This window comes from Trematosphaeria pertusa (genome assembly GCF_010094035.1).
Source record: "Trematosphaeria pertusa strain CBS 122368 unplaced genomic scaffold BU26scaffold_2, whole genome shotgun sequence".
Classification (NCBI taxonomy): domain Eukaryota; kingdom Fungi; phylum Ascomycota; class Dothideomycetes; order Pleosporales; family Trematosphaeriaceae; genus Trematosphaeria; species Trematosphaeria pertusa.
In genome coordinates this window covers 2,850,319-2,872,507 of record NW_022987213.1, presented here as the reverse complement: position 1 = coordinate 2,872,507, position 22,189 = coordinate 2,850,319, and the positions used below count along the sequence as shown (strand labels likewise).

Genomic DNA, 22,189 nt, shown 5'->3' with positions numbered 1-22,189 from the left:
CCCGAAGCACTTCGTCTCTACAAGCTGTTGAGATCTGAATCACTATCGTGAAGAACGGCAATCCCAGACCTCTAGAAACTCCCACCAATCTCCCATCTTTCTCCTCGTATCCCTCTGACCCTCACATTCATTAACCGTTCGCCAACATGGCGCCCTCCCTCTCCCAGAACCGCGCGCTCAAAATTGTCACCCACGCCGCGCAGAACAAATACGCCGTCCCCGCCATCTGCTGCTACAATATCGAATCAGTAATTGCAAGCGTAAAAGCCGCGGAAGCCAAAAACTCCCCCGTCCTCATCCAGCTCTTCCCCTGGGCGATTCACTTCGCGGGCGGCATCCTCGTGCACGCCGCCAAAGAGGCCGCCGACAACGCCAGCGTCCCAGTAGCAGTGCACATGGACCATGCGCAGACGCCCGAAATCGTGCGGAAAGCTGCGGACCTGGGCGGCTTTGATGGGATAATGGTAGACATGAGCCATTATGAGAAGGAGGAGAATTTCCGGTTAACGAAGGAGCTTGTCAAATATTGTAATGAGCGGGGCATTATTACGGAAGCGGAGCCTGGTCGAATCGACGGTGGGGAAGATGGCGTAGGGGACGTCTCAGCGCTGGGCCTGGAAGCTATTCTCACGACACCTGAACAAGCCGAGGAGTTTGTCTCGCTGGGGATAAACTGGCTTGCGCCTGCTTTCGGCAACGTGCACGGGAAATACGGACCGAAGGGCCCACAGCTCGACTACGAGAGGTTGAAGAGGGTGTACGCGAAGGTGGGCGATAGAGTGGATCTTGTGCTGCACGGCGCTGGGACGGAGTGGTTCAGTGATGAGAAGATGCTGCGGAGTGTTATTGAATGTGGGGTTGCGAAAATTAACCTGAATGATGCGGTGAATAATGAGTTTACAAGGGTTATGGCCGAGAAGGCACGCTCGGCACCGTTGACAAGTTTACTGGAGGAGGCGACGTTGGAGATGCAAAAAGCAGTTGAGAGGCATATGGATTGGATGGGATCGACGGGAAAGGCGTGGTAGAAAATTGATGCCAAAGGAGTGCTGAAGATGCGATTTGTGCATGTTTGAACTCCAGTGCATAGTGCAAAATGTGGATGGTGGGGATGTGATGTTATGGAAGACATGGTATATTCTAAGTGTATATATCTACCACTTCACACTGCGGCTTCGACCTGTATCGCATTTACCTTCAGCGGGAGAGCCTTCTCGTCGGAAATTCCGATCACACTTTCTCCATTCACATGCCCGTTCACCTTCGGCGCCAGACCTTCCTTATAATCCCTCACGATCTCATCAAACCCCGTATCCCTCTGGAATCCAAGCTCCAACGCCTTTGTGTTATCGAAATCCGCGGGCCATGAATATAAAATCTTCTTCAGTGTGGGCTCTTCCTTCTGCTCAAGCAAGTCAAGCTTGTCCTTCCCGCCGACTCTAGCCAGCGAGTCCATCATGTCTTGTATCGATACACCGATGCCAGGGACATTCAGACTCCGGTCGAATTTGGCTAGTCTGTTAAGATCGAGCTCGATGGCACAATAGACCAGATTTCGGACCAGGACTCGTGGCGAGCAAAGCCAGTGTCTCCACTGCCTATCTGCGATCGGAATGACGCATTTCGCCCCATTCATGGGCTCTCGAATCATGCCACTGAGAAACGAGCTCGCCGCTGCTGTGGGCTTGCCAGGTCTGACAGAGACAGTGGGAAATCGGAGCGATATCCCATCGATGAAACCTCGGCGGGTGTACTCCGCGACGAGGTACTCGCACATCATCTTCTCGGCACCATAGCTCGTCTCCGGCGTGGGCATCTGGGCTTCTGTGACGGGCATTGTGACGGAATTGTTGTAGACCGCTTGACTAGAGGCGTAAATTACTCTTGCGCCGGGGCACGTCTTCCTAATAGTTTCGAGAAGCGCGCGCGTAGCATCGAAGTTCGCTTTCATTCCGAGCTCAAAGTCCGCCTCAGCGCCTGAGGACATGATGCCGTGGAAGACGTAGACGGCCTCGATGTCCTGGGTGACGACGAGGCTCGACTGTGTGCATAAATCAGCCTTGATGGCTTTCGCTCGGCCCGCACATCTCGATTCGGAAGGAATAGGAGGCTCGATGATGTCGGTAAGGATGAGTGAGTGCGAGTTGTGTTCATCGTTGAGGAGCTTCTTTGCGACAAGCTGGCCGATGAAGCCAGCCGCGCCCGTAATGAGGATGCGCATCGTACTTGTTCTAATTTTGAGCTCAAAAAGACTGTGAGATTCCGAAGCAGTTCCGATGGCCAAGAATCATGGACGAGATGAGTGGATAGACGGCCAAGCGGGCGAGCCCATACCACTCTTCCTAGATATACCTAGGTATTGTTACTGCGTATGCTCCGGAAAAGCATCGGCATGCAGCTGCTGCATCGGGTGCTGCACATGCAGTACCTTGCGAGAATTCTTCGCCATCGCCGCAGGCGCCGACAATGGGGAGAAGCATCGCTGGTTGAAGCGCGGCAGGCCGAAGTCCGACGAGGTGCGAAGACATCGGCTTTGTCGCCGGACCCACTTAGCGTCATGCATGCTCGGTGGAAAGAAGAGCGAGTTCGTTCCGCGGTCAGACGAATGTGTTCCGATATAATTGCTATCGCAAAAGTCGCGGTTCAAGGTGTGCCGGAGAACCATTTCGGAGGCCCTTTTCATTATACAAAGCTGTTCGCTAGCAGTGGAAAAACAGATGGCGGACGCAATTGTCCCAGTCGAAGAGATCAAGGCGCATTCAAGCGAGAATGATTGCTGGATTGTTGTGGACGACGTCGTGTGGGATATCACTGACTTCGTTCCGTCGCATCCCGGCGGAACTGACAGTAGGTGACAGCCACAGGAGAGCTCCAAGGTGCTGACGATGCAAAGTCATATACAGGCATGCGGGCCACGATGCCTCCCTCGCATACAGTTCCGTCCACTCTCCCTCGCTCATCGCAAAGACCCTCGGTGCCGAAAAGCGTAAAGGCAAGATTGACTCGGAAACAGCCACAGATCTTCTGAAGCCACCCCCGACTGAAGAAGCCCAGCCGAAACTCGCGGTTGGCGCGAAACCGCCATTAACTACGCTGATCAACAGCTATGATTTTGAAGCGGTCGCTGAGAAGACTTTGACGAAAAAGGCGTATGCGTTTTACTCTTCAGCGGCGACTAATCTTGTAACTCGCGATGCGAATCGGAGCATGTTCGATCGGATATGGTTTCGACCTCGGTTGTTGAGGAATATTAGGGATATTGACACCAGCACCAAGATACTGGGTCAGGGTGTCAAGTTGCCATTCTTCGTCAGTCCCTCCGCAATGGCGCGACTGGCGCATCCAGATGGCGAATTGGCGCTGGCCAGGGGTTGCGAGAAGTTCGGAGTAGCCCAATGTGTATTGTTCACCGACCCTCGCCTGCTGTGTCTTTGCGCTGACGAGGGCAGATCTCAACCAACGCGTCCTTTACGATGGCCGAAATTACAGCGAGCGTACAGCCGGACTCAATCCCTTTCTTTTTCCAGCTATATGTCAACAAAGACCGCGCGGCGTCGGAAGCTCTCCTGAAGGACGCCGAGAGGAACGGCATCAAAGGTGTCTGGTTCACTATCGACGGCCCTGTCCAAGGAAAACGTGAAGGGGATGAGCGGGTCAAGGTCGAGTCCGCGACATTCGCAAAAGCAGCCATGAGTGGTGCTACTGCTACGAACGACACCAAGGGCGGAGGGCTGGGGCGTACCATGGGCGGTTACATCGATGCCACGTTCAGTTGGGAGGACATCGCATGGCTACGCAAAGCAACGAAGCTGCCTATTGTTGCGAAGGGCGTGCAGACGGCTGAAGACGCAGTGCTCGCCATGGAACACGGGCTGGATGGTATCGTTATAAGCAACCATGGTGGGCGAAATCTCGATACGTAAGTGATCCTTCGCTAGTTCCAGTGCACCGAGCGCGCTTGACTGACTGGCGCTCAGTTCTCCACCATCGCTTCTCACTCTCATGGAAATTCGCTGTCATCATCCCCAAGTCTTCCAGCACCTCGAAGTGTACGTCGACTGCGGCATCCGACGCGGGACAGATATCGTGAAGGCTCTGTGTCTTGGTGCAAAAGCGGTAGGCATGGGTAGGCCGTTCCTATATTCTTTGACGTATGGTCAGGAAGGCGTCGAGCATTTCATTGACAGTAAGTGATTCATTGAATCGATTGAGGCAAGGCGCGCTGATGGTCATGCTTTAGTAATGAAAGATGAGCTGGAGACGACAATGCGATTGCTAGGTATCACCGACCTATCCCAAGTCCACCCGAAATTCCTAAACACCTGCGACATAGACCATCTCATCCCGAAGTCGCTCGAGTCATCCTTTCCGGAGATAGGGCCGTCCCAGCTACGAGCGAAATTGTAATAGATGCCCCTTACGCCGACCAAAGATCGAAATCACTAGATGCTGCCTGGCCCAGAAAGGATTCATCGAAACCAAAACCATATGAGCCGATCAGGTCAAACATACTGTAGCCGTTCATGAAATCCACGGAAGAGGCTCCATCCATTGCGTTAGTTGAATGCAGAGGCCGCGTCTCGTTTGTGTCCGGCGGATAAATGGTCACGGTCCCCGTGCTTGCGGGCCTGTCGGAGCTGTCGAAGTGCTTCAAGAGCTCTCTGATACCATGGACGATATGCCTCGTTAAGTGCTTCTCATTGAGGCTTTCCGCGACTCTGGCCAGTAGATTGACGGATCTTCTTGAAAGCGAAAGCACCTGTCCGATGTTGAAGTTCAAACCAAGCCCTACAGGCTCAGTCGTCCACTCTGGAGACGCGGCCTGGGCCACGCCGCCCCAAGTTCTAGCCATCTTCAGGAGAAAGGTAGCGCAGAAAGCAACCATTGTATGAGTGAAGATCGGCACTCCGGTCAGCGCTCTACGTAGGTCCGGCTCCTCGAAGATAAGAGTTAGGGTACTCGTGGCAGCGGAGATCGCGATGTTGGCAGCTTCTGTAAAAGTGGCGGTATATATTAGCATATGTCCAGAATAACGGTCAGATTAGTGAACGCAGCACAGGTCTACACCCGCTGAAGACCTCCTCGTGTGTCTTCCTAGAGCCAAAACCAAGACACGATGGTGCATATAGCACGGCGAACGTACCTCTTCGATCATATGAGAGTGACTCTGAGGAGACGGCGCTAGGAGGTGGTAGAGCGCGTAAGGCAAGGGAATTGAGTTGAAAGCGTGCAAAATGGTAATACAATACCACTCCCTTCGAAGGATATGAGCCAATCGCCGCACTATCAGCGGATCTGGGTTGCCACGACAGTCGCCACTGTTCGATCGCGAAGTTGAACATGCGCAGTTGTTGAAAATCAGCTTCGGTGAGGGGTTGTTCTGGATCGCTTCCAAACGTGATGTAAGCTTCAGTGAGAATCTTGAACAACGCCACTTGAGCGCATAGTCTAATCTCTCCGGGTGTTGTAAGGGGGCTGTCGAGGAAGTGCTCAATATTCTTGATCGCGACATCTTCGTGGATAAGGGGTGGACGGCCGTACGCAATGCTAAATTGATGCTCGCAAACGTATAAGGCGTACCATAATCGAACGTTTTCGCGCTGCTCGGCATGGCCTCGCATGAGTTTTTGGAACGACTGGTGAATATTCATCTCGACCGCATTCCGTACAGCCAGACCGGACAGTTTCCAACTTAGGTTGGATAAGTGGAAAGCAGCGAGGCACAGGGCTCTGACGTCGTTGACGTTGTGGAGTCGTGATAAACAGGCGCTGTACGCGAGAGAAACGAAGATGTTGTAACACTTCTGCAGCGCGTCGTCTCGACCGGGAGTGTGTAACGCAGCCACTGTGAGGACCGCAGCCGCTAGTAGTGTTGAGTGGCGCCTAACAGCCTCTAGAGTATTATGGGGGACCAACATCCCAGCCCATAGAAGTTGATGCATGTTCTCCAAGTATCGACTAAACAAATCCTCGGCTTCAAGGAGTGAAATGATGCCCTGAGAGATGAAGTCTTCGTCCATAGAATTGGTATTCGGCTTCCATCGAATGCTGCTTCGTAAGTTCCGGATCCGTGTCAAATCATAGAGGCTCCTCATCGGTGCCGGGACTAGGTCTGATTCTTCATCCAGATCACGGTCGACACTGTTCTCCCTTGTCATATCCATAGGTGGAACGACCATAGCAGTGCAGGTTCCGTTCTCGGATATCGCATTAACAGGACTGATGACAACGGTTGGAGCGGTGGCTGGAGATTTATGGGTCATCGTAGAGAGGTCTGGGAGTTGGTTGTGCCGGAGGAGAAGCTGCACAGCAGAGCGCAATTCGGCCATCTCCGTCGCAGCATTGGCTTTCCATCTGTGAACATTAAAACCTGAAGCTAATAGAAGGGAGCATCGACATGCTTACAACGCATCTTCATCCTGCAGCCTTTGGATTGGGTTGTGAGGAACGCATTCGAGACCACCGCGAAGACACTTGGAGCACTTTTGCTCGCCCGTCACCGGCTCGCATTTGATCTTGTGTCTTTTGCATTCAGCACCTGCATCAGGATTGTCAGTGAGCGCCACAATGCGCAAATAGACTCTCACATGCGCGGGCCCTGGCGGTGCGCGAAGCCTGCGGTTGCGGGCCGGAACTATGCTCTGAATCGTCATTTGGACGTTTCTGCGACATGGCAACGCCATCGGCGACAGGAATGCTGATGAAGCAGAAGACTTAGAGGCTGCAGAAGAATGTTCTTCCCCCAAGCGCCTGTGATGTGTAAGTGGAGCATCTCCACCGAGGTGCAGGAGCTGAGTTCGCCTTTCTCCGCATTCGGCACGATTCATGATACCACGATTACGTCAGCAGCTTGACTCGCGCAGAGCAATGCAGCCCTCGGTCTTTTCGCCGATGCCGGAATACTCACCGTCCTCCACTATCCCCTTGTAGTATTTGCGGCTTCCGGGAATAACACGGGAACCACATGGCAACGAGAGATACCAGCCGAGCGTGACCCGGATGGATTTCCTTGAATGATGACGACACCAGGAACCTACCTCACCGTTGCTCTCGGAAACCCGGCTTATCCGGCTTATCCGGCTTCTCCTACTTCACGCATCCACGAATCTTCAATTTTAAAGCTCATTCTTAAGGCATTGCCACTGAGGTAAGGTGAGCTCAGCCGACTATACTCTTGCTGGTAGTACAATCTCCAGAGGTATAGAAGAACCTTCCTCTCCCTCTTCCTCAGCATGCTCCGCATGTTCCTCGATCATCAGCTGCGTCTGCTGCGCTGCTTCTTCCTCGTCCGGCTTCTCCTCTGACTTTGTATCAATCTTGGCTAACACCAGGTTGAAGACCTCTGCTGCCACTCCCAAGAGTAGGAATATAGCGATAATCTGGCCGAAGGTCCATTCACGCTCGTCTGAGCCCAGATCGTTGCGGGATATCGTGAGCTCGAGCATCAAGACGCCGTAGACGTTGATGAGCGTACGGGTGGCCATGAAACCGAGATCCTCCTGACTAGGCACCCACTTCCACCGAACATCACTTTTTAATTGCCCGTCCCTCACCCGGATCCGGCTCAGGATGTCCATGAACGTCTTGATATCCCTGTCCTTCACTACCCGATTCTTCTTCCGAATGCCGCAAATACTTGCGAATAATCCCAACAACGCGGTCCCAAATGCTGCGGAAATGAGGAACGCAATCATCAGAGCCATTATGGTGTACCGAAACACCACGTTGGTTGCGTCGATGCTCACGAAGAAGACCACATAGATCGTTGATCCGTTGCACTTTGGTTGACTCCCGAATGTCGGCGCTGTAATCCAGATATAGGCTACGAACGCCAGGAATGCAGCAGCAAGTAGGACTTTGATCGACCAGAGCACGATGCGCCGAGCCAGGCCGTAGTGTCCATACTTTCCACGCGCCGTAAGACCAAATCCAAGCAGGGACAGAAGGTGTAAGACGCAGATGGCATGGAACAATGTCAGCTGCGAACGGAATGTCTGATAGATCGCCGTGAAGAGGAGGGCGAGGCCTTGGACCTGAAGCGCAGAGTCAAGCGCTCGCACGAAATCTCGCCGGCTTCGTTCTTCCGCGAATACGTTGACGATAACTTTCAAGATACCGGCAGCGATACAGAGTGTGTAAATGGAGGCTCGAATCTTTCTCAGTCAGCAGCGGCATTGGTCTTAATGATGGCTCCAGCGACCTACGCCAGTCCCGGTAACATCGGGGTTTGCTTCAATCTGGCAGCCCATACTCGCTCTTTCCGCGCATCGTACACCTCTAACGCTCTTCCTCTGCCCAGAGTGCGCGGAATAAATCTCTAAATCTAAATCCCGCCCCCGCATATACGAAACGAGCAGCGATGCTCAGCCTTGTTGAGGCTTTCTGGGCACAAAGCCTCGCCAATCAGCAGCGAATATCATGTTGTAATCCGAATACGAATCAGCCCACTGATAGCACCTGGACAAATCAGCATCGTCTACCCGACCAGGGGTGCCTTCACCGGTGGGAGGCGGTGCCCGTTGTACTACCGCCTCGCATTCGAGGTTAGCTCTCAAGATCACACTTTAATATGCAGTCTAGCTTCCTGCAGCATTGGATGCCCAAGCGTCTAGCAAAGCTCTCTTCAGTCCCCTAGGCTGCAGCATCACAATCGGCAAAATGACGGATCAGCAGCAGCTCTCCACCCAAACGGATGCTTCAGACACCGACAGTATAGAAGAACTGCCACGGGACGAGACGACAGATGTTGCAGCTTCCCACCCAAAAAGCGAACGAACCATCAATCTTGGTCCAGCTCTCGTGAATACTCGACCATGGCAGCACTGTCAGCCTTCTCCTCTCATCCACTGAAAGATTGATCATCAAACTGACGCGCATTGTACAGTCCTCGCATTCGTCCTCCTCGCTGGCATCGACCTCGCGATGAACGCGGCGGCGGGACGAGCAGCGGCGTCAGTCGGCGCACGTCTCAACCGTGCACCGGTGACGCCCAAGGTCCTTCGAATCGGTGCTCTTGCCGGCATCACTAAGTCTGCACTTACAACCTTCTACGAAGTAGTGTCAAGGATGGGCGTCAATCTCGCCTTCTCTATCCTCCTGCTCCTAGTGTTCAGTTCATTCGGGATTTCCCTGATTTTGACGGCCGAAGTGTGCAACAGCACAATGGATAAAGGCATGGTTAACATATTGATCAACCGCTGCAGAATTCTGACAAGCTGCAGTGCCCAAAGAACTCCTCATTGCGGCTCTCATAGCAGCCATACCGCTCTACTTTGAGACCATCAGACTGATTGAGCCGAAGCCAGACGCAAATGGAGGCACGTCGTGATCTACTTCCACGCTGGGAGGCGCCAGAGCTAACGCTTTCTTTGCAGAGTACACGGGCGTTTCAGTGACTTGTCCATGTTTCGCCATGGACAAGAAGATGTCGCGCCCCTTCCTCGCCTTTTTCCTCATCATCTCCGACGCCATCGGAGGCCATGTCTTTGCAGAAATGGCTTCAAACCAACGTACGCGCTATTGCATTTCCCCCTAAGTACTTCGTAGATCTAACGAGGACCAGACATGCCAATCAGCACCCTCCACGCTGCTCGTTCCGCCGGCGCTGTCTTCGGCACCATCACTTGGCTCGCCAGACTCATCACCGGCATCATAGTGTGCATCGAATACCGCACTTACGACACGCTCTACACCGTTTTCGGCGCCTACAAAGTCGTCGACGTGGAGGTCACCATTACAGATGCCGAGTACGAACAAATGCAAGGAGCAGCGCGGCAAGCATTTACCCAATTGATGAGAAACCTCAAGCGCGCGAAGCAACTTGCCTTCGGAGCACTCTTTCGCCTCACATTCCTGGTGCCGCGCGTGAACCTTGAGAACACGAGGCGATGGCTGAGGGCTGCAAGCAGCGACGGCGGTGACGGCAGCAACGGCGGTGACGACAGCGAGCTTCCTCTGCTATCGGATCCCGCAGGATTGGATACTTGGGGGAACACTCGATGGCATGTGCACGAGACTACGCACACCGTGCGAAATGGGCGGGAAGTCTCAGGAGCCATACGACTCGGAGACGAACACGGGAATCTCGGGGTATCGCACTCTGTAAGAAATCACCGTTCTATGGGGAGCATGATCGGAACGGGGGACGATGTTTGGATGGAGACGTGGAGGATGTAGTGGGCTCTGGATAGACAGTATCATGTCACCTTTGTTGAGCTAGGGATTTTCCATGCTGGATATATTCCTGTTCCTAGATCAAACCCGATTCAATGAATTATTTTCGTACACTGTAGTGGTCCGTGCCTCTTCTCCTTCCAGGACGTGCTATGACTAGCCCCCTTTCTAATAGCCGTGACTGTCTTCTACTTTTCCAATCGTAACCCGCTTCTCGCACACAAACCAGAGCCAAACTACCTTCTACTGTTTTTAGATTCCATCCTTCTTCACGCACTAGTAAACGACGTACCATATAGTGCGGGGATATTGGGTGTGTGGTATTCTCCATGGGGACGAAGTGGAGTGATTCGGGGGTATTGGTTTGGAATAAGCGTGGAGGGGATTGTGGGCTATCAATGGGTTGTGTTTGCAGGTTAGGGGGGGGCATATATGTCTTAAGGAGAGATCGTTCAGCCGCGGGGACAAGCCTCTCAGTTGTGTTCCATGACACTCTCACTCATTCAGTGGAGTATAAGGTCATATCAGATGTCTCGCAGCCCCTCACCTGATGCTTTCATCAGGTAGCGGATAAGGCTGAGTTTTCATGGCTGAGAGTCGACGCCATGCAGCAGCCACAGCCCTACCGCAAACCATTCACAGACCAAGCTACACACACCATACCAGATTCTCAAATTGCTTTTGCACACGCACGACCGCCGGACTCTGATCCACCCTTACTCCCCGTCCTTCCCCAAAAACGTCAACGCCGCAACCACATACCCATCCACACCCACACCGAGCGTAGGCTGCACAACCGGGACAAAAAAGGGACTATGATTACCCGGTAACTCCTTCAATTTCCCTTCCTTCTCCGCCCTGTCATACATCTCATGCTCCAGCCCGCCATACAAGAAAAAGCAGCTCGGTTTGCCAATGCTGGTCGCCAGGATGCCGAAGTCCTCACTCCCCGGTAATCTAGGGATATCCGGGCTATAGCTGTGCGGACTCTCACCAAAGTGCGCGGCGAAGGTGGTTTCCAGCGCTGACGTGACGGCGCGGTCGTTGTAGAGGAAGGGGAAGTTCGTCGTAGGACGCATATCGGGCTTATGTGGACTCCCGCTCGCAACACTCTCCGCGTCCAGAATTCTCCTCACACTGCTGAGCACGCGTTCCCTTGTTTCCGGTATCCCGGCGCGGATATTGAGCTTCAGAAGCGCGTCTTGCGGGATGATGTTCTCTGCATCGCCCGCGTGCATGGCCGACACGGTGACGACGGCGAAGTCGGAGGGGTCGACTTCGCGAGCCACGATGGTTTGGAGGCGCAGGATGGTGGAGGCGGCTTGGACTATGGGGTCGATGGAGACGTGCGGAGTAGAAGCGTGCGCCTGCCGGCCCTGGATGTGGATTCTGGGGATTGTTAGCTGCGCTGAGCTGAGCTGGGGGGTATGAGGGGAGTGAAGAAAGGGAGGGAGTGGTACTGGAAAGAGTCTGCTGAGGAGGCCATGAGGCCGTGTTTTGTTCCGATCACGCCTGAATAGAGTCAGCTCAGCCGTATTGCCGGAAGAGGGGAGAAGACATGCCGGATCTCAAGGGCATTACATGCGCTCCTATGCACAAGTCTGGTTCGGGAACTTTCTTATACAAGCCATCTTCAACCATGGCCTTCGCACCGCCGGCTTTCTCTTCCGCGGGCTGAAAGCATAGAATCAGTGTCCCGCTCCACTGCTCTTTCGCCTTCGCCAGCGTCTCCGCAGCAGCCAGCAGCGCGGCGATATGCACATCATGGCCGCAAGCATGCATCACAGGTTTCTCAATTCCCTCCAAATCTTTCATCCTCGCTGTACTCGCATACTCCACCCCGCTCTTCTCCTCAACGGGCAGCGCATCGATGTCCGCGCGCAGTAAGATAGTCTTCCCAGGCCCGTTCTTGAGCACGGCCGCGACGCCGTGGCCGCCGATTGAGGAGTGGATCTCATAGGCGCTGAGTTTCTCCAGGTGGGCGACTATGGTCGCTGCTGTTTCTTTTTCTTGGAATGAGAGTTCGGGATGGGAGTGGAAATGCTTGTCTGTAACGTATATTAGTTCGGCAATTGAGAAAGAGGCCTTGCATAGCAGGCTTACAGAGCTCTTCGTATGGACCTAGTGCTGGCCGATGCGACTCAATGATCTTGCTAATTGCAGGCATCCTGAAGCTGATTTCGTAAGGCTCGAATAGTAGTTTGCTGTTTGAGGTAGTTCAGGCCACCGATGAGATGCCTACGACTTGAATAGTTATCCCAAAGGCAGGTTCCGGCTATACCGAGTTGACTGAGTTGACAAAGTTTGGGGTGGGATATAGATTCCAAGAGAAAGACGCCTCCAGAATCATCGAGGTGAGTATTTGTTAACGGTAGAATATGCGCTCATCTCATTTGCCATCGTTCGCGCCCGCCTCGCGGTCGTTCATCAAGAGGGGTGGCACGCTTTTCCGACGGGTAAGTCGCTTCGACTATGACGCACTTATCTGTGAAGTGGGGTAGCCGAACCGATCGCCGTATACGAATCAATGGCAGGGATACGAACGCATCGATTGAAACTTATATCACACAAGAAGAAAATGTTTATTGACAGAATGACAAGAGCTCAAAGACACCGTCCACAGGTGGTATCTACACTATCCTACTCATACAGAGGTATACAAGACGCGGCCCGCATCCGACAAACCCTAAAGCCCTAAACTCAATAGGAAAGAATGAGTGCCAGATAGTCTCCAAAATCGATCATTTGCGAGCGTGGCGAGCTTGCTTCTGAGCCAAATTGGACAAATATCGGCCTTCTCTAACTGTCAATCATATGCAAGGTAAATGCTGTCTGGGTGGTTGCGTGAGGTGGCCTAGATAAGGTCAGGGAGCTGCCATTGACTCACTGTCTTTCTCAAGCTGCCTCTCGAGGCTTCCGAGCAGATCGGGTTCGCCATCTGAGGCTTGTATTTCTTCGGCCGCCGGTTCCTGCGGAGGCAGAGGCGCAGGGGCCGGTTCGACAGGCGCGACGGTTTCGACAGTTTCGACAGACTCAACGGGTTCGGCAGGAGGGACAGGCTCTTCAGCGGAAACAGGTTCAGGAGCCGCAGGCTCGAGGGGAGGAATTGTAGGAAGTTGATTTAACGAATTTTGTCTGCTGTGAGCCATAGCGGAGAGGGGTAGTTCCGGGGAACTTGATGGATCGCGATCAGTTTTCTCCTGCTTTTCGGGCTCAATTTGGGTTGCCACGGCAGCTCCGTCGTCTCCTGGAGGCGCAGAAGGTGGAGTAGGCTCTGCTGGGGTAATTTTAGGAGTATCTGTAACGGGTGCTGTGTCCGCTATAGGCACTGCTTCGACGATGGGTTCCTCCTTCGGTGGTTCAGCAACCGGGGCGTTGGCAGGCTCTGCGGGCGTCTTCGAAGGAGTTACTGCAATAGCGGGCGTCGGCGAATGAGTCCCTTCTTCGTGCTCCTCATCCTCTGATCCCTCCTCGCCTGAACCTTCCTCTTCGTCTCCAGCATCTGCCATGGGAGTATCGCCGCCCTCTGAAGGCTCGACAGATCCCCCTTCCTGCTTGACTCCAGGCACCGCGAGAAGGTCGCTGCCTGTAGTAGAAGCAGGCGTCCCTTGCTGCTCGGCTCCTTCCACGAACACAACCTTCTTCTTTCCCCTTCCAGGGCCGCTTTTCTTCTTCTTCTTAGGAGGGGGCGGTCTCCTTCGTGGTGGAGTGTGTTGCATGACGTCGTTGGCTACCACCATGCCTTCGGCGTTGACCACTCCGACACCTTCCACTACTGTTCCTGGAGCGGCAGTCGTGGGTGCTGCCTCGCTAACGGCATCCGTCGGCTGAATTTCACCCTCCACGGCTTGGCCTTCTGGAACCAGGACCTTGTACACGCTCACGTTGCCTTCTGCGTCGGTTTTCTTGACCTTAGTTTCCCTCATTGGCGTGGGCTGCGCCGGCACTTGACTAGACATGGCGTACTGTGACGGCAAGCCTTTCCGTCGCTTGGCCAGATACTCAGGCTCCGGTTCCTCGAGATGTCGCGGTACTTTGGCCCACTTCTTGACAGTGAAGCCCTGGGAAACCTCCTTCGTTTCATCCTCTTCATCCATGGCCTCCTTATCTTCTTCCGGCGGTGCTGGCGGCTTGTACATCCGGCCTGCTCTTGCTGCGCGAAGTAATTGCTGGGAGTGCTCCGGCAGCATATGGGAATCCCGTGGCATAGGTGGTTCGGGCCACGCATCTTTGTCCACCTCTTTGGATTCGGAAGAGCTTGGTCCAATGGTAATTTCGACCTCTTTATACTGATTGATGGGAAGTCCCTCGAGCACATTATGCTCGACTTGGCCGCGTCCCGATCTGTTGGAGCGGTCCCTATTCCGGAACTAGTCACATGATGTTAGCTGGCATCGCAGACGGCGGATTCGGCGTTAGATTGCCGCGCGTTCCAGGACGAGCTCGATGAATGGAGGTGATGGACAGCTCTCCGCGCCTCCCCTCGGGCCTTAGTCTGTGAAAGCTAGGGCCAGAGGTGAACGTCCCCGAGGCAAAGCGCCTCTCAGTAAATTGCCTCAGGACCCAACCACCGCAGTAAGAGTGAAAAGTTGATGCGAAAAGAAGATATACGGAAAGGTCGAGATAGCGCCAGTGATCGCGAAGATGACACGGAGAGAATGGAGGCGGGAGGATAATAGAATGACGCGGGACGTACCGGAGCCATAGTTGACGCAGCTGCCTCGATGAGCGGGAATGCGCAGGTCAGGCGGTGCGGTGAAGCGGTGCTGCTGTCCTCGACGGGAAGTCGCGCGGTGTGAAGGGCAGGCGCGTCCCAAGTGAAGTTGCGCCTGTTGTGCGACCGTGCACGCTAAGCTTCATTTGTGGACCGTGCATCGAGAGGTCATTGAGGAGAACGCTCCTGTCGGATCAAGCATCTGTGATGTGCTGGAGTATGATCGTTCAAGGGAAAGACATGGCGCGTGTCTGTTGTTCTGTTGTTTGCTCATGCGGTGTCCTCAACGTAGTCTCGGTACCCTAATCGGCCCTTGACTGGGACAAGAACCAAAAGAACTGGGAGCTCAAAATCGACGGAGTTATGAGAGTCATATATCTACAGCGACGTATCCGTCTTCTAGCCCTCGGGGAAAGCAGACTTCAGTATAGTACAGTCGCGGACGGGTGCGCTCTGCAACACCCTCTCCAATGCGATTTGCCCCAAACAGTCCGAGAAGAGTATGTAGCTCCTGTTACAAAAGATCCGAATTTGCACTTCTGATCCACGGCGGCACTTCAATCCCAACTAGAAGAAATGTCAGAACACCTGTACGAGTATGCAGGAGTCGAATATAGCTCACCCTTGGTCCTTCTGCCGCACAATCCCGCCCTCGTCGCCCTTCTGCTTCCCCGTCTTGCCGCCTTCTACCACTAACCGGTCGAGCTGGTAGAACTGGCTGATGACCGTTTGTCTCTGTAGGCCCGTGTGTCAGCCTGCTTCCTAATCGTCTGCTGTTCGTTCGCCTATCGTAGATGATCGTGGTACGCCATTTCCAAGGTCCTAGTTCAGTTTCCTTTCTGCCTGGCCACACATACCTTCATCACTTGCAGTTCCTTCAAGCCTTTTTGCACCAACTCTTGTATCCTCCTCTCATCCGTCTCGTTTTGGTGTTCTCGGAAGGCATCGCGCGTTCTCCGTTTCGCGTACTCGCGGAAGTTGTACGAGGCGAATTGACCGCCTGTTCGCAGTAACGACCGGTACTATGCTTTATTAGCAACTGCGATAGATCTCCCAAGCGACTGTAATAGCCGTATGCGCATGCCCGTAAAGCTCGCGGGGCGGGCGAGCCAGCGCTCCAGCACTCGCGCATTGCGGTGATGGGTGGCGGCTGTGCGTGGGGACTGGAATTGCAGGGACGTACGAGAGACCGGACTTGGTAGGGCATGTCGCCTTTGCTGACCTGTGCTAACGACATGTTTGTGCAAGGAAATGATTGCGAGGATATGCTTTGCGCATGGAAAATAATGTTGGCGATTATATCATAGCTTAGGGTCGGAGGAAAGCTTTGGAAGTCCGAGTCCGAGCTTGAACGCGGAGGTTGGCCCGCGGCTCTCTGGACCTCGAAGTTGGAGCATGAGAGCGCATTGCCCGCGAACAATTCGTCTCTTATACATCCAGCTACAGTTTAGAGCAACTAGTCACGGAAATGCAGAGACACATATTGACTTTTAATTTGTTTGGGTATCAGACATGCTCTGCTCGAGCTGAGTAGATGCAGCAGCTCGATACGTATCTGCTACTTCTGCAGACCGCACCCTCCTGGGAGTATGAACACCATTGAACGTCCTTTCCAAAACTCCACCCAATGCAGGAAGACGATGAATCTGTTGTACAGCAGACAGTGGGAATAGGAACTCTCAAAGGTGGCAGCCTCTGAGGTGTCCATAGGAGACAGAGAGAGACAGAGGGAGACAGAGGGAAACGTACTTAGCCTTAATGCTCGTCTCTTACTGGCCACCGCCATGCCTCTCCTGAATGCGACGGAGCTGCTCCTGGACATTCATGGTCTGCATCTGCTGGAGACGCGCAGCGTCCTTCGCCGGATCCGGCTGGCCGTCGTAAGACGTCGCCGCCTTTTTCCGCCGCGCAGCTTCCTCCTCAGTTATCGGCATGCCAGTGGCGCCATCGTATATGTCGTCGCGTTGGCTGGCGAAGCGCTTGAGATTGTTGGCGACCTCGGACGTATTGATGACGGTGGAGTATCGGGCTTCGGTCTTCGCCCGTTGTTCCTTCCAGCGCGGGTCAAGAAGCTCGACTAGTCAAGCAGTTAGCAACGTTTTGAACAAGTGTAAAGGACAGTACTTACTTCGAATATGCTCCTCAATTTCGTCGGCAGGGAAGTTCTGCTTGCAGTTAGGGCACTGAACCAGAGCAACATTCGCCTTCTTTGCGCGGGGAACGTAATCTGTTCTGATTCGCATCGAGCTGGGTGCTCCCCTAGCCGCCGCTTGAGCCTGGGTAGCCCGGTCGCGCTCCGCTTGTCGCTCTCGAGCCAGGCGCGCTTCCTCCTCCTCCCGAGCTTTCTGTGCCGGCGAGCGATAATCCTGAGGAGCGAAAGGAGGTGGCTGATAGGGGAGTTGTACGGGCGGTGCCATCGGCATCGCGCCTGGGTAACCCGGCATTGGCATTGGCATGGCCGGTTGCTGAGACGTGTTGTAATACAAGACTTCGTCAGGCATCGCTTCCTCGATTCGCTTAGCCGAGAGTGAAACCATGGCCTTCTGCTCCAGAGACGCGGACTGCAGATCGGCGAGGTTCGTTGGCGGAGGAAGATCTGCAGCGTCGTCACCTTCATCGAAGAGCACCGTCGCGATAACACTGAAGTCATGCCAGTCGATCGATGCATACTCCCTCTTCTCGTCCTCCGCCTTTTTCTCCTCCTTTTCCTTTTGCTGCGTTACGAATCGGACGTACTCTGCGCGCTGCTTCGCACGGTCCAATACGTGGAAGCGATTCTTGATGTTGCGCTGCAACTCCTCGATGCGCGCTTCGACCGTCCGCTCCTCCTCAAGCAATATCTTATACTGGTCGACGAGAGCCCGAAAGAATGGGAAGAAGCTGTGGTTCGCTCGGAGGAAATCGAACTGGAAATTGCCGGACTCGCGGTTCCGCAGCTCCTTGAGCCAGTTCTCGCCGACACGCGCAGTATAAAGTGCCGTTAGCTTCAGAATCTCGAGATCCTTTGCGCTGATGTTGGGCATTCTTGCGGAAAAGCGGAATTTCAGGGGTTCTGGCGGGCCCTTTGGTTTGGTGTCTTGGACAACGCGCTTTGCCATCTGCTCTGGCCCTTTGCCTTCCTTCAATTGTTGAAGATACCAGACGTAGTATGCATTGTAAGGGTCTTCGGGGAGGATAAACGAGAGCGAATGGCTGGTCCCTTTCTCACGAACGCGGACGACCATGGCATGCTCGTCCCTTTCGCCTCTGCGGAAGACGAAGTCGGCCGTCTTCGCGACGTTGTCGCGCACGTTGGGAGGCGGGATGATGACATCGGAGGGCGGCTTGACGGCGAGTTCCCCTCCGCTCGAGGGCGTTTGACTACCGTTAACAGCAGCCATAGTGTGCGTGCGAAGGTCGGCGACGGTTGTTGGTGTTGGTAGGCCGGGGCGGTCGCATCAAATCCAAACGGCCAAGGCGGCAGGGAAATACCTTTCTCCGGGCTACTCCACCACGTGAAAGGCTTAGCATATACGTCTCAATCAAGCGACCCGCGGGCGGCTGGGCAATTCGCGCTTCTTGTCGCTGCGGGTATCAAATTAATTCCCGGTGCCTTACGTCCCAGGCGCACGACTAATGCACGCACACGGCTCAGAATTGCTGTTTCCTTTCACCGGGGAGCAATCCTGTGGGCTGACCTATTTTTGAAGCTTCAGCTCCTTGCTTGGCCCGCTAAAGTCGCGAAGACACCTTGCACTTTCTGACCAGGGTGCACTACGCCTTGCGTACTCTCTCTCTCTCTCGGCCCCTAACCGCCAAACCTCCACGACGCCCACTTCTCCGTCAATTGCTGGGCTTCTCTTCATACTCTCGTTAACAACAACTGTGGGTATCGGAAATTCCCCTCTTCCATCTCCCGCTGACCGCGTAGCAGTTGTCCTTAGCGTTCGTAATAGCTCCCAGCTCGGCCTGATCGATTCGCACCACCCTTTTCTCACGCCGCCGCCATGGCGAACCGGACGGCAGCAAGCTCCCATCTGGCACAAAAGGCCGACACGCGCCGACCCGGAAAGTCCCCCTCGCGATCTCCAGCACCGAGCGGGCGCCAGCAGCACGCGCAGAAGGTTCCCAGCTACGCATCGGAGGGGGTGATGGATCATGACATTTTCAATCTGCCCGGCTCCGACTGGCAGCTGCTGGGCCTGCTGATCCTGGTCGCGTCGGTGGTGCGTCTGTTCAGGATCTACCAGCCCAGCAGTGTCGTGTTCGACGAGGTCCAGTACGTTTGCGCAATCCGAGGCTGTTGAGGAGCAAGAGCTAACGGTGCGCTCTAGTTTTGGTGGATTCGCGTCTAAATACATCAAAGGCAAATTCTTCATGGATGTCCACCCACCGCTAGCGAAGCTTTTGATTACGTTGGCGGGATGGCTGGCCGGATTCGACGGGAACTTCGACTTCAAGGACATCGGAAAGGACTACCTCGAACCGGGCGTTCCTTATGTCGCCATGCGCCTGTTGCCCGCAATCTGCGGTGTTCTTAGCATTCCAACCATGTTCCTGACTCTTAAGGCCACGGGCTGTCGAACGACCACGGCTGCTCTTGGAGCCGGCCTCGTCATATTTGGTGCGAACTCCAATCGTACCGTGAACTGAAGGCGTGACGCTAATGCTTCGCAGACAACGCGCTCACCACTCAGTCGCGTCTTATCCTTCTCGATTCCCCTCTCGTCCTCTTTACCGCAATGACTGCCCTGTCATGGACAAGCTTCATGAACCAGCATGAGCAGGGCCCGTCGAAGGCATTCCAGCCATCCTGGTGGTTCTGGCTGGCAGCGACTGGCGTCAGTCTTGGAGCCACCTTTAGCGTCAAGTGGGTTGGATTGTTCACAATCGCGTGGGTTGGAAGCTTGACTCTTTTGCAATTGTGGGTTCTCCTTGGGGATACGAGGAGCGTCACTCCGGTAAGTGCGCTTCAAACATCTCCATGACGCGGCTGCTAAGTTACGTGTAGCGACTTTGGTTCAAGCACTTTTTCGCCCGCCTCTTCTGCTTGGTCGTAATCCCGTTAACCTTCTACATGGCCATGTTCGCGATCCACTTCACTTGCCTCGTCAATCCCGGCGATGGAGATGGCTTCATGTCCTCAGAGTTTCAGGCTACATTGAATTCCAAGGGAATGCAGGACGTGCCAGCCGATGTCGCCTTTGGCAGCCGTGTATCAATCCGTCACTGGAACACCCAGGGTGGTTATCTCCACTCTCACAGCCACATGTATCCGACCGGTAGCAAGCAGCAGCAGATTACGCTGTACCCGCACAAAGATGAGAACAATATCTGGATCCTCGAGAACCAAACTCTCCCCGAAGTTCTTGATGGTCCGAAGCCTGAAGGCCCAAAGGCTTGGGATAATATGGGCCCGATCAACATCGAGGATGGCGCCGTAATCCGACTGTATCATATCACTACCGATCGTCGCCTCCATTCGCATGACCAACGACCACCTGTCACGGAGGCAGATTGGCAGAACGAAGTGTCCGCGTACGGTTATGAAGGTTTTGAGGGCGATGCCAATGATTTCTTCCGCGTTGAAATCATTAAGAGCATGTCCGACGGTGCTGAAGCAAAGAAGCGTCTGAGGACCATCCAAACCAAGTTCAGGCTTGTCCACCTGATGACCGGTTGTGTACTCTTTTCCCACAAAGTTAAGCTTCCAGATTGGGCCTTCGAACAGCAGGAAGTGACCTGCGCTCGCGGAGGCACTCTGCCGAACAGCATTTGGTACATCGAGGGCAATGTTCATCCCTTGATGAGCAGCCAAGCCAATGTAGAAAAGGTCAACTACCGCAACCCAGGCTTCTTTGGTAAATTCTGGGAGCTCCAGAAGGTTATGTGGAAAACGAACGCTGGTCTCGTGGAGTCTCATGCGTGGGACTCAAGGCCGCCTTCGTGGCCAGTTCTCCGCCGCGGCATCAACTTCTGGGGGAAGCACAACCGCCAGATCTACCTCCTCGGTAATCCCGTTATATGGTGGAGCACCACCGCCCTCATTGGCCTCTATATCGCTATCAAAGGTCTTGCGGTACTCCGGTGGCAGCGCGGATACCGTGACTACTCCAATGTCACGTTCAAGCGCTTCGACTATGAAGTTGGCATGTCCATCCTCGGATGGGCCTTCCACTACTTCCCCTTCTACCTGATGGCACGCCAACTGTTCCTTCATCACTACCTCCCAGCCCTGTACTTTGCAATCCTCGCTCTCTGCCAGATGTACGACTTCGTGGCGTATCGATTCGGTGGTCTTGGTCTTAAGCAGTATCCCGCCATTGGCCAGGCAGCTGCCGTTGCGTTCTTGGCTGTCGCCATCACTGTCTTCACCGTCTATTCCCCTCTTGTTTACGGAAATCCCTGGACCCGGGATCAGTGCAACAGTGTCAAACTGTTTGGCACCTGGGATTGGGACTGCAACAACTTCCTCACCTCAGTAAGTTAATGAGAAGGACATCTCAAATCGAACATCAGCTAATGGTTCACAGTATGACCAGTATAACTCCCAGACAGTCGTCCCCTCCATCTCAGCTCCCTCATCAGCAGCACCGCCACCTCCTCCCGCCGAACCTCCGGTCCAACAAGAGCAACCCAAGGACGAAAAAAAGCCGGAAGGGGTGGTATCAGAGAAGCCCGCGGTATCCCCTCCTCCACAGGGCGCTCCAAAAGAGCTTCCCATCCTCTCCAAAGAGGAGCGCATCGAGTTCCGCGACGAGAACGGCCGCGTGCTCAACGACGAAGAGGTGGCAGCACTCGCCGGAAAAGTAAGTTTCAAAACGCGCTATGAGACGCGGACGCGCATCGTAGACGCCCAGGGCAACGAGATCCATGAAGCGCTTGTGAATGCGAGGGATGTGGACGGCGACGCACCCCAGGGTGTTGCGCCACCGCATCCTGACGCCGAGGGCCCGCACAAGGAGACACTGGAGAAGGGCGAGGCAGAAGCCAGTGAGGCGCCGCCTACCGTTGAGGCTGCCGAGGACCAGAGGAAGGAGAAGAGCGTGGAAGGGCAGGCGAAGAATCCCAAGCCTGCTTCCGAGGCGCAAGCCGCAACGAAGGAGTAAATGGATTGTCTGTTCAGGGGTTAGCACGCTAGCATAGAGGCTATAATGACTTGACTTCGCCTCTTGCTATGAAACTCGGAAAAAGATGGGTTAGCATTCTCATTCTCCTTTGTGCGTCTTCTTCTTTTGTACCATAGGGATATCTTGGAGCTTTTGGAGCGGTTGCGCTCTAGGTTTTGGGCCTAGGGAAATCCGGTGGGAATAGGTTGGTTAG

The 22,189-nt window shown here is 54.3% G+C and overlaps 12 protein-coding genes across 12 annotated transcripts; 5 read left to right on the top strand and 7 right to left on the bottom strand.

The window, feature by feature from the left end:
* Positions 1-22: 22 nt before the first annotated feature.
* BU26DRAFT_514880 (aldolase) lies at positions 23-1,164 on the top strand. Its single transcript, XM_033827935.1, has one exon. The coding sequence runs from the start codon at positions 147-149 to the stop codon at positions 1,026-1,028; it is 882 nt and encodes a 293-aa protein (XP_033690087.1). The 5' UTR covers positions 23-146; the 3' UTR covers positions 1,029-1,164.
* BU26DRAFT_514879 (nucleoside-diphosphate-sugar epimerase) lies at positions 1,155-2,474 on the bottom strand. The gene has a single exon (XM_033827934.1). The coding sequence runs from the start codon at positions 2,219-2,221 to the stop codon at positions 1,163-1,165; it is 1,059 nt and encodes a 352-aa protein (XP_033690086.1). The 5' UTR covers positions 2,222-2,474; the 3' UTR covers positions 1,155-1,162.
* Positions 2,475-2,717: 243 nt separating this feature from the next.
* BU26DRAFT_527938 (uncharacterized protein) lies at positions 2,718-4,407 on the top strand (the record flags this gene model as incomplete). Its single annotated transcript, XM_033830814.1, has 5 exons — positions 2,718-2,847; positions 2,894-3,399; positions 3,450-3,919; positions 3,978-4,186; positions 4,241-4,407. 5 exons carry the CDS (start codon positions 2,718-2,720, stop codon positions 4,405-4,407), a joined length of 1,482 nt encoding a protein of 493 aa, XP_033690085.1.
* On the bottom strand, positions 4,255-6,755 carry BU26DRAFT_514877 (uncharacterized protein). Its single transcript, XM_033827933.1, has 4 exons — positions 6,588-6,755; positions 6,406-6,538; positions 5,144-6,354; positions 4,255-4,992 (listed from the first exon to the last, which is right to left on the bottom strand). Exons 1-4 carry the CDS (start codon positions 6,670-6,672, stop codon positions 4,418-4,420), a joined length of 2,004 nt encoding a protein of 667 aa, XP_033690084.1. The 5' UTR covers positions 6,673-6,755; the 3' UTR covers positions 4,255-4,417.
* A 411-nt stretch (positions 6,756-7,166) lies between these two features.
* BU26DRAFT_600659 (uncharacterized protein) lies at positions 7,167-8,273 on the bottom strand (the record flags this gene model as incomplete). The annotated part of the gene is made up of 2 exons (XM_033835187.1): positions 8,205-8,273; positions 7,167-8,153 (listed from the first exon to the last, which is right to left on the bottom strand). Exons 1-2 carry the CDS (start codon positions 8,247-8,249, stop codon positions 7,167-7,169), a joined length of 1,032 nt encoding a protein of 343 aa, XP_033690083.1. The 5' UTR covers positions 8,250-8,273.
* Positions 8,274-8,658: 385 nt separating this feature from the next.
* On the top strand, positions 8,659-9,328 carry BU26DRAFT_559703 (uncharacterized protein; the record flags this gene model as incomplete). Its single annotated transcript, XM_033832730.1, has 3 exons — positions 8,659-8,824; positions 8,885-9,112; positions 9,222-9,328. 3 exons carry the CDS (start codon positions 8,659-8,661, stop codon positions 9,326-9,328), a joined length of 501 nt encoding a protein of 166 aa, XP_033690082.1.
* Positions 9,329-9,412: 84 nt separating this feature from the next.
* BU26DRAFT_559702 (uncharacterized protein) lies at positions 9,413-10,176 on the top strand (the record flags this gene model as incomplete). The annotated part of the gene is made up of 2 exons (XM_033832729.1): positions 9,413-9,509; positions 9,563-10,176. 2 exons carry the CDS (start codon positions 9,413-9,415, stop codon positions 10,174-10,176), a joined length of 711 nt encoding a protein of 236 aa, XP_033690081.1.
* Positions 10,177-10,630: 454 nt separating this feature from the next.
* BU26DRAFT_600656 (metal-dependent amidase/aminoacylase/carboxypeptidase) lies at positions 10,631-12,610 on the bottom strand. The gene is made up of 4 exons (XM_033835186.1): positions 12,277-12,610; positions 11,736-12,221; positions 11,634-11,685; positions 10,631-11,562 (listed from the first exon to the last, which is right to left on the bottom strand). The coding sequence occupies exons 1-4, from the start codon at positions 12,338-12,340 to the stop codon at positions 10,890-10,892; spliced, it is 1,275 nt and encodes a 424-aa protein (XP_033690080.1). The 5' UTR covers positions 12,341-12,610; the 3' UTR covers positions 10,631-10,889.
* Positions 12,611-12,760: 150 nt separating this feature from the next.
* BU26DRAFT_514872 (uncharacterized protein) lies at positions 12,761-14,969 on the bottom strand. The gene is made up of 2 exons (XM_033827932.1): positions 14,870-14,969; positions 12,761-14,543 (listed from the first exon to the last, which is right to left on the bottom strand). The coding sequence occupies exons 1-2, from the start codon at positions 14,876-14,878 to the stop codon at positions 13,038-13,040; spliced, it is 1,515 nt and encodes a 504-aa protein (XP_033690079.1). The 5' UTR covers positions 14,879-14,969; the 3' UTR covers positions 12,761-13,037.
* Positions 14,970-15,233: 264 nt separating this feature from the next.
* BU26DRAFT_514870 (uncharacterized protein) lies at positions 15,234-16,212 on the bottom strand. Its single transcript, XM_033827931.1, has 4 exons — positions 16,071-16,212; positions 15,745-15,909; positions 15,510-15,622; positions 15,234-15,454 (listed from the first exon to the last, which is right to left on the bottom strand). Exons 1-4 carry the CDS (start codon positions 16,122-16,124, stop codon positions 15,445-15,447), a joined length of 342 nt encoding a protein of 113 aa, XP_033690078.1. The 5' UTR covers positions 16,125-16,212; the 3' UTR covers positions 15,234-15,444.
* Positions 16,213-16,362: 150 nt separating this feature from the next.
* On the bottom strand, positions 16,363-18,305 carry BU26DRAFT_448294 (uncharacterized protein). The gene is made up of 2 exons (XM_033824679.1): positions 17,016-18,305; positions 16,363-16,964 (listed from the first exon to the last, which is right to left on the bottom strand). The coding sequence occupies exons 1-2, from the start codon at positions 18,265-18,267 to the stop codon at positions 16,657-16,659; spliced, it is 1,560 nt and encodes a 519-aa protein (XP_033690077.1). The 5' UTR covers positions 18,268-18,305; the 3' UTR covers positions 16,363-16,656.
* Positions 18,306-18,427: 122 nt separating this feature from the next.
* BU26DRAFT_448292 (glycosyltransferase family 39 protein) lies at positions 18,428-22,125 on the top strand. The gene is made up of 6 exons (XM_033824678.1): positions 18,428-18,751; positions 18,801-19,145; positions 19,201-19,490; positions 19,544-19,827; positions 19,878-21,347; positions 21,400-22,125. The coding sequence occupies exons 2-6, from the start codon at positions 18,874-18,876 to the stop codon at positions 21,973-21,975; spliced, it is 2,892 nt and encodes a 963-aa protein (XP_033690076.1). The 5' UTR covers positions 18,428-18,751; positions 18,801-18,873; the 3' UTR covers positions 21,976-22,125.
* Positions 22,126-22,189: the final 64 nt, after the last annotated feature.